Source organism: Drosophila nasuta, chromosome 2L (assembly GCF_023558535.2).
Source record: "Drosophila nasuta strain 15112-1781.00 chromosome 2L, ASM2355853v1, whole genome shotgun sequence".
Classification (NCBI taxonomy): domain Eukaryota; kingdom Metazoa; phylum Arthropoda; class Insecta; order Diptera; family Drosophilidae; genus Drosophila; species Drosophila nasuta.
In genome coordinates, this window is record NC_083455.1 from 4,451,802 (window position 1) to 4,461,664 (window position 9,863).

The 9,863-nt window shown below is 34.7% G+C and overlaps 1 protein-coding gene across 1 annotated transcript in view; it reads left to right on the plus strand.

Annotated features, from left to right (window-relative positions):
• Positions 1 to 9,064, plus strand: part of LOC132797407 (carbohydrate sulfotransferase 4) — a 34,421-nt gene extending 25,357 nt beyond the window's left edge. Inside the window, exons 2-4 of the mRNA XM_060809181.1 lie at positions 7,342 to 7,524; positions 7,586 to 7,787; positions 7,852 to 9,064. Coding sequence (XP_060665164.1) covers positions 7,342 to 7,524; positions 7,586 to 7,787; positions 7,852 to 7,983 — 517 coding nt within the window. The 3' untranslated portion in view covers positions 7,984 to 9,064. The remainder of the gene's footprint in view (positions 1 to 7,341; positions 7,525 to 7,585; positions 7,788 to 7,851) is intronic.
• The last annotated feature ends 799 nt before the right edge of the window (positions 9,065 to 9,863 follow it).

Here is a 9,863-nt window from a genome sequence, read left to right on the forward strand (position 1 = left end):
GCATTGCCATGTCATATGTATATTTTCACGTCATTAGAGCGTCGCTTAGTTTGTTATTAATGAAGTTTCCAAGAGGCATTTGCACTTTAGTTGCTTGGCTGCTTGGCTGCAGCCTCCTCAAGGGGGCTTCATGTGTCAAGGCGCCAAAAAAAAAGAGAAAATTCAAAGCAAAGACAAAAGAAATAGTAAAGCAAAAAAAAATGTTGCAGTGCTCTGCAATTTGGTTGCAATAACCTCCCCTTACCGCCCACTTTATAAGTGTGTGCGAGTGTGCGCTTTGTCTAATGTCATTCTCTGACTTTCCGACTTTCTGCCTTTCTCTTTTGCCACTCAACTTGGGTCGTCGCCACCGTTGTTACCGGCGTCGCCGACGTCGTCGTCGTCATCGTCATCGTCGTTGGCGTCGCATCCCCAGTTGACTTTGATTGACATTTGCCGTTGTTTGCATTTACCGGCAATTTTTCACCTTGATTTCATTTCGCATTTTGGGTGGCCCTCGTCGCTTTGCTTTCTGTTTACAATTGAAATTGATCAAGCGCAATACTTTCCAGAGCTTTGACCCAGTTACACACCAAACTACACATTCGTAAGTAGTATCTCTATGTAGTCCGGGCATACTCGTAGTTTAGTTTCGCAAAGCGCTTTTTTGCTCTAAACTATTATTACAGTCACGCAATTTGCCACTTTTGTCTGCATATTGAATCATATTGTTAGTCCGCGTGGAGCGGCGCGTTTAGTTTTATTGTCAAGTTCAAGGTGTAACCATAATGAAAGGGCTGGATTTGTGTTAGACAAATAATTTATATGCACGTTTAGAGCTCGCGTGACTTTTGATAGAATTCGTAAAAAGCATTTGCAATCTATATAGAAGCGAGTATTTTGAATCCATTGTGATGACACACATTTTGTTCTATGAAACTGCTAATTAAATGTGGGCAGCATACAAAAATGTGAAGCTCAACGAATGTCGCTTATCTGTGGACTAGTATGGCTTTTGAGCAGAGAAGTCGACAAAAAATCCTTGACCCAAAATGACAACAATGTGAGTTCCTTATACGAGAAGAGCATGGCAATAATGCATTTTAAATGATTTACATGTATTTTGCATTTAATCGCAAAGGCGAACATTCGCCACACATGAGCTTCACTTTTCGACCTTTAGTCCTGCCTCTCATGTCATGGAAAGATAGTTAGTAATTACTACACTCTTTGGACAGAGAGCCACAAAACAGGTCAACTGCATTCCAGTTATCATGCTCTGCACTTTTTGACTCTGTCATGACGTTCATGTTTGAAAATGAAATTTTCTTTTAACTGACAACAGTTGTGGCATGCAGCATATCCCCTCGTTGGGCGCCATGACTTCATTTTTGGGTTGAACTCTGTGTATCATTGGCTGCCTGCTGGCTTTGTTTTTTTCGTTTGTCGTTTCAACTCTGATGCACATTTAAAAACGAAATTTGCGTTTTTAACATTGGCGTGTACCAAGGCACTGCTCTCGCTAGGATTTAATTTAAGCACCCCTCGTTGGGCGCCATGACTTCATTTGGCTGTTTTCGTTTCTGCTTTTAGCATTTCGCATGTTTGTGGTTTCTTTATTGTTTGCGTTGCTCCTTGTTGCTCGAGCAGAACCGCACTATGCATATTTTTAGTGGGCGTTACAACAACTGTCGTGGCCTGCTCTCTGATATATGGGCCAAGAGCTGATGAGGACTACGACAACCGACAAAGGCGAGGCACAGCTCACATTTATGTACGTGCTTGCAATTGGCGTTCATTAGGCAATTGTTAAATCAATAAATTGTTTGCGTTTTTCTTTTTTATTTTGGGGATTTTTGCTAGATTCGCTTCATATTGGAATTTTTTTTGTCGACTTTGGGATTTGGCTCACAATAATATCCATTTTTTTTATTTCATTATGCTGCAACCTAGTTTCAGAAAGTTATACTTTTTCTAGGCAAATGCGAATTGTTTCAAGATTATTTAAGAATTAAAACGTAACAAAAAGAGTATTCCATAGTCGATATTAATGCAATTAATTACTTGTTGTTTACTTCCACGCTGAATTTATGTTTACATTGCATATGCTTGTTCGCATTTCTTAATACACATTATTTTTGGCACACACAAGCCAATTTCGATGATATTTATGAAAAATGCATATACACACTAAGATACTTAAATCTATAATAAAATAATGTATATTTGTAATGCGGTAATTGCCATCTGTTTTTAATTGTTGTTTATTTTCTGCCTAATGGGCGTAAAATCGAAAAATGCTCACTTACTTTTTAATGTGCTACTTTTAGCACTTGTTGGCTATTAGTCAAAATAGCTCTTCATATGATTTTCATGGCAAAGCCATAAATCATATGTATTGATCACATACTAAACTCACTACTTGGAAAAAAATATTTAAATGAATTATAATTTGTTATTTTCTTTTCTTCAAGAGTGTTTCAGTAAATTTGACTAACTTACTATTGAAATGCAAAATAGTCACAGTTTAATTCTACGTTTTTAGAAATTTATTGTTTGCGTAAAAATCAAAATGATAAACAAATAATTATTTGGTTAAAACGATTATTCGCGTGCAATGTCGAATCGTTAATGATTATTTTTTAATCGGTTCGATGAGGAATAGTAACCTCCGTGAATCGTGAATAGCAACACACTTCTATATATGGTAAATTCTCCCCTCTGTTCGATAGATTCTCGGTCTCACCATTCAGCAAACTCAATGGTGACCCCTTGGCCGTCGTTACGGCACCGCATGACTTTGGTTGAAAAGCTCAAATGGCCCGAATGCTGTGTGCACAAGTAAATACGTGTCTGAATCATTCAAAGCCAACACAAATTTTTCGTTCGCGCTTTTTTCTCTCTTTTTGTATAATTTGATTTTTATTTTTATTTTTATTTTGTTGCGGCAGTTTGCGGCATTTTGACATAGTTTGCTGAGATCAAAAGGCTACAGAAATTTGCTCGAAAAATGGCGCATTCTATTTAAAAGATATTCTAGAAACATAAACTAAAAGCAATCAATAGCAAAATATTCTGAATGCGTTGATGATATATTCAGAGTGAAGAATAAGCTCATAAAAAGCATTTACTGTTAACCGGCCAGCGGATAATACCCAAAAGCTACAACGCATTTTGTTCACTTTTCTCTATTTTTTGTTTTATTTTTGGGTCAGGTCTAATAAATGCTAATGCCGAACGATTTATCAATCTAATGAGGCATTCTATGCCGTGTGTATGTGTATATGACTAGTATAATGCGAGTGTATTCCACCAGAAACTAGATATTTACATAACTTTTGTGTGCCGGCTCACAAAATGGGAAATAAAAGCAAAAGTGGTTAAGTTTTCTTTTGTGCGGCTCACGTGTTGCTCGAGGCCTTGAACCTCTGAAATGAACCTTTCCCCCCGTCCTCCCGCTCTCACTCGTTAATTCAATCGATAGACAAACAACGACCATTAGCATAGCTCAGCACAGGTTAACACAGCTGAAATGAAGCTAAACGCAGCTCAGATTTCAATTCTGTTCCATAACTCATCCGAGCGAGTGACACACATAAAATACGCGTGACCCAATGGAACATTTTTGGCTGCTTGGCAGATTCGTATCGCATCGTATGTGACATGACGATGTCATTTTGGGCTGCTGTTCAAATTCATGTTGTATTTTGTAATAATTTGCTGGCTGCTTACACATTCTGCCTTTAGCATTAATGGGGTATATTTAGCTCGCAAAAAGTTAAATATAGCCATGTGTATATATCGATTTTATTTGAATGAATTTACTTGTCGATGTTATTAGTTTCATTTGAATATTGCTGCGACAAAAAAGTAAGTTGCGCATCGAACTAATAGTAGGAAAATTATGATTATTTGCATTCATTGCAACACTAATTACAGCACATCTTCTAGTCGATGACTTCTCATTATTTGGGCAATCCAATTTGTTAACATAAAGGCAGGCGGGTTGACTTGCTGTCAGGATATTGGCTGTCCTATTTTTTACATGGGTAATTAGCATTAAACTGGATTAGCAGTGAAATTTCATGCGTGCAGCTGTTTCCATGTTTTTGAATCTGCCCTACATTTTTTTTCGTAGAGGCTTTCATGGGTTTGGCTTCAGCTTGACATAAGCTGATAATGTTGATTAATTGCCCGTGGAACATCTAGTGGAGTGGGAGCTATGGAAAGCGTGTAGTTACTCAGCAGGAAGATGACTGGATTAAACTCTCTCCAAGTTTTTTACTTCCAACTTCAACGTATACTATTATCACAGAGTGTATAAACGTTACATTGTTCTAGCTACATTAACAGTTACGTTGCAAGCCTTTTAATAATGTTTCCCATTTTATTTTGTGTATATATTTGTTGGTAATTGGGGCGCGTGCTGAATTTTTAATTTCATCTTCTGCTTCTGCCTTGGGCCTTTTAAACTCTGTCCACAATTTTTTCATTTTTCTCTTCTCTTGCTTCGTTCTTTTTTTTTGTTTACCACATTTTAACAAATTATATTTCTCCCCAGTTGCCGCTGAAAATTTTCATTGCTTTTCATTGCCCATTTTTTGTGAACATACATACATATAATATATATACACTTTTCTCTATTTTTTCCGTACTTGTCCGCACGCGACAATTATGCATATTTATATAAATAAACGAACACACTTGCGCACATAACGAGCCTTTGGCCAACGGAGCGTATGCGTAACATTTTTTATGCTGCAATGCTATTGGGCTGATTTTTACTTGATATGGCCAGAATCGCGTAAAAAAAAACTGCAGAAACTTTATTTAAAATGTTTACACTCGACAGCTTAAATTGCAGAGCCAATATTTGATATTTTCCACTAAATTCCCTGAAGTGTTGACAGTATTAATACTTTGTTGACTCAAACAGTTTACCATTAGTTTATATTGTTATTTTCGGCGACTATTTCAGGGCCGTATTGATAAGTCTATAAATACAATTTATTTAAAAATAATATTTTTTTCAATGAGTCATGCTTTTCGTTTACTTTTACCAATCGCAACTTCAATTGTATTCAGTTTCAATGTCAAATTTCGCTCGAACTTCATTTGATGAAACTTAAACTTGAGTGTCAATTTAATTTAAGTATTATTATTTTGTTTATATAACATACTTTTTTCTTCATATATAGCTATATATATAGCTACAAGTGTCTCTTCGTAGTTTGCATAATTCCAACATGATAATGAAAACAAAATATGTCAAATAAATAACTGACAAAAAGTGAAATTTAACCGAAACTTTTGTTTCTTTTATTTTTTATACCTTATTGTACTTAAACTTATGTAATGCTTAAGTGTCTCGAACCATCTGTGGAAGTCATGAAGAGCACTTTGGCTTCGGCATAAATTAGAAATGAAATCAAAAAACAATAAAAAGAAATTGGTGTAACACAAAATATATTTTATTGAGTAGCTGTCAAAAATACCTGTCGGCACTTTGCTTTTCATTTTAACAATGACTGACAGTAAGTTGCTTAAAAATAATATTCGGCTACTATCACACCTATTTAAGTTATTTATTTTTCAGTAAAATATTATTAACCAATAAGAGACTTTTTTATGAGGAAGTCATGAATTTGATTTAATTTTATTATGTTTTCTTGTCTCATGTTCTATTCAACAATTGAACATTTTGCTGATGCTAGAAACCCAACAAAGATCATGTGTAGCGTGTTATACTTTTATTGGTTTTAGTTTGATGCCTATAGCTTAGCCTCAAACGTTGCTTGTATCAATATGCAAATGACTTTTTGCCTCTTTTCTTTGTATTTCATTTTACTATGCGAATTTTTCGCAATTTGCTTTGCGGCTTTTGTGTAACTTTTTTACTTCTTTGTTTTTGCTCTTCGCGTATTTTTGCAGCTGCTGCCGTCGGCGTCAAGCTTCAGTCTACAGCTTGCCAGTTTTCCCCAGTTGTCGGTGCGGTGTCGGTCGCCTACTGTTATGCTACTCTTACTCAAAGTCTCTTGCTGTTACTGTTATTGTTAACTGTTACTGTTATTATTTTAGCACGCCTAGCTGCTCTTCCGAGCTGACATTTAGCTTGTCTATTTATCCAAGTACCCAAGCGTTGCAAGACGTTTTTATTTACACTTTAAATTTTAAATACTATGTTTATAACGCTTACAAATTTGCTCAGTTTACAAGTATTTTGTTTGTCTTGTATGATGGATTTTAAAGGCACTCGTTTAAATTGAATTCATATTCTATTTATTGAGGGACGTTTTATATAATGTTGAAATATTGGTTACTTAAGTCTAAGGTATTCTAAAATCAAATAAATTGACGTAGGATTTGCTTTTCCTATTTAACTTAATTTATTAATTCATTTTGTGTGACTGACTATTTGCTTCGTAAATTTCGAAAATCTGCGTAGGAAACAAGTGAGTATCTGTCGTGAATGTTTGTTTATTGGTTGACAGTTTGTCACTGCCACAAACTCATTAGCATTGTGGCTACTGAGCGTCAGAGATGTGCACAGCATTGCTGAATATTCAGCTTAGTCTTCTGTGGTTATTGCTGATTTTATGATGCTGATGATGATTATGATTGCATTGCACATGGGTATTGACAATTGTGTAACCATGTGAGTTAACGATGCTCACGATGTGACACAGTGTGGGCAAAATGGTTACAAATTAAAATTTTGGACTGGTTTCGCAGTAGTTAAAACGCCAAATGATGAAGAGTTTTAAACTTCGAGTGGAGTCATTTCTATTATTTATTTCGGCTAGAACTTGTTGTATAATTCGGGATGTGATGAATAATTTAAGTATACTTTAAAATAAACAAGATAATTTGAAATATTTCAAAATTCTCTTCCTGCACGTAGTCAGGGTCAAATAAAAGTTGTCTAGACACGTTAAACAGTTTATGTATGCATGTGATGATAACAAAGCATTAATAAAACAAATATAATTTTTTTAATTTTAATTTTTATTGATTACCTCATTGGCAACTATTTAAGAACTGTGCTTATAATTAGCACAGTGATTAAAAATGCAATTATCAAATTGCCCTGAAGCATAATTAGCTACTACTAATAAAAAATGCCAATTATGATACACTTATAATAATAGACTGCAAGTGAAGTTTTAATTTGTTTTAATTGAATGCCATTCGACGGTGAGCTCATCCATTGTTATGCCACAGCGAACTTCACGCTGAGTGCACAACTATTACGCTAGAGATAATACTCGTTGCTGCCAATATTAATCACGTCCCTAACTCCTCATCTCTCTCTCTCTCTCTCTCTCTCTCTCTCTCTCTCTCTCTCTCTCTCTCTCCTTACAGTCTATCCAATATGCGGATTGTGTTGTTGGTGCGGGATCCACGTGGCACAATGCAATCACGACGTCATCGTGTCTGGTGCGCAGGCAATGAGGATTGTGAGGATCCGGCCTTAGTCTGTCAGGATCTTGTTGATGACTACAAAACAGCTGAGACGTTGCTCAAGTCATATCCAGGTCGATTCAGGTAAGCTTAACATAGGATTGCATAAAGTTAGAATGTTAATTGAATTTTATAACTATTCTAGAACTCTGCGATATGAGGATTTGTCACTGAATCCGTATGACGTGACCCAGGACATTTTGCAGTTTTATGGCTTGCCCTTTGACCCCGCTGTTGAAGAGTTTCTGGACACTCACACCAAGGAAAATATAGGTGGCGTTAGTTCCACGTATCGTGATTCCAGATCGGCACCATTTCACTGGAAGCAAGATCTGAAGGCTGAAGAAGTATACTATTCTATAAATATTTTCATGGGCAACTTAAATAACCAAACTCTTGTTCTTACCTTAGATTAAACAAATCCAGGATGTGTGCGTTGAGGCCATGGATCTGTGGGGATACCGTCGCATAAACGACTTCAGCAATTTCACTAACATGCAGCAAAACTTCGATCCAATTGTGCTGCCATCGCCGTTTACGTGAATTCGATGTGGCGACAACTGATAACGATAACTAATTCTTCTACTTGGTACATTTTGTTGTGATATCGTCGTGTTGAGCGAGCAAAAAGATTATGGAGAGACAGAGTGAGAGAGGGAGAAAGCATGGAAAAGCATTAACTAACAGAGAAAAGTCGGGTTACAGTTGGCACACTTTTTTGCTAAACACGCAAAACACACTTACTGAGCAATAGTTAATGATATACCACATACGATACGATATACTATACTATATACATATACAATATATGATTACGATAAATGCATAATTTTAGTAATTGGCGAATTTTGTGTAGCGCGTAAAAATCGAATATCACATTTATATTATATTTAGGCATAGCATTTAAGCAACAATAACTGATAAATGAGAACTTAGTCTTTATATAAAGCACGGGCTGGCATTGCAAATTGAATTCCTTACTTGGCTTCTCAATGTAAATTATTTAGATAACAACTTTTTGTAATGTTCTGCTTATGGAATACAAACCACAAATCAAATGCAATTAAAAGCAAAAGAAGAGCATAAAGAAATCCAGTGATTTAGTAATTAAACATAACAAAAACGTATCAACAGAAATTGAAACACATTTAGATAAATTTATTAATCGTAAAAATATACAATAAAAAAAATATTTCCAAAAGAGAAAAGAAGAAAAGCAATTGTGCAATAAAAACCATATGAAACTAAAAGCATTCTGAAAATGTAGACGCAAATTTGGCATACGAAATGAATTGTATTATGAAACGTGGAAGAGCAATGGGCACTCAACTCCTATGTATAAGTTAGTGTACATTATTTTAATAAAATATTTAATATATACGTATAAAACAAATATGAAATTTACGGTTATTTAGTTGTAATTTAATTATAATTAAAGTGTACTATATATTTTTTGTCCTAATTTTAAATTTACGTAAGTTCAATTCGTTTCGAATGAATGAATACAGCCCAGCAATGTGCGTTAAACTACAAAAGTTAAGTAAATTAATAACAAATTATGAAAATGTTTTATTTAATGAACAAATCCCGCAATATTTGCATAATAAATTCAACAAAATAAATGAATTAGTATTCGAATAAACATATTAAATATATCTTACAGATGATATTATACTTTCTACAATGAATTGATCAACTGCTCATAAGATTATTTCAATCTTCAGCTCAAAACCCTACATTCTTTGATGGATTATGCATATATGTGTTATTGTCTAACACTTGTTAAGAAAGCTTGAACAACTTTATTACGTACGTTTCGTATTTGGGATGGTTCATGTGGCATTTCTTAAGTTATACCATCGAATATAACCGCTTATAAACTTTTGGGCGTAGAAATTTAAACTATGTGAGAGTCTTGTCGTGAGTATAATTATTAATTAATAACTGAAACGATTGAATTGCATATTATTCATTGTTTACAAATTACTCTACATAAGGGAAGAGATAAACATTCTGAATATAAAGTTTATGAAAATGCCATGGGGTTTTGGGGACATAGTGAATACGCGCACTATGAATAAATCAAAGGTAACTTTAATTACATCTTACTATTATTATTACTAGCCGTACTTTTGCAGATTGGAATTGAATTGATTTCCAGAACTAATAAGAGTCGGCAAAAATTAACTCAATGCACCTTCATTTACTGTTGTGTTTTTCTGATCATTCTCATCTAAAACCTATGAGTCATATTTGGAAGTAAGCAATTGGGGCCAACATTTGGTAAAAATCTTATCAGACTAAATGTCTTTAAAAAGCAAAACAGAATTTCAAAATTTAAAACCCTTCAACACGTATCGGTGCACGATGATTCTATATATTCTATAATTAAAAACAGCATAATTAACAAGTCCAAATAAAAT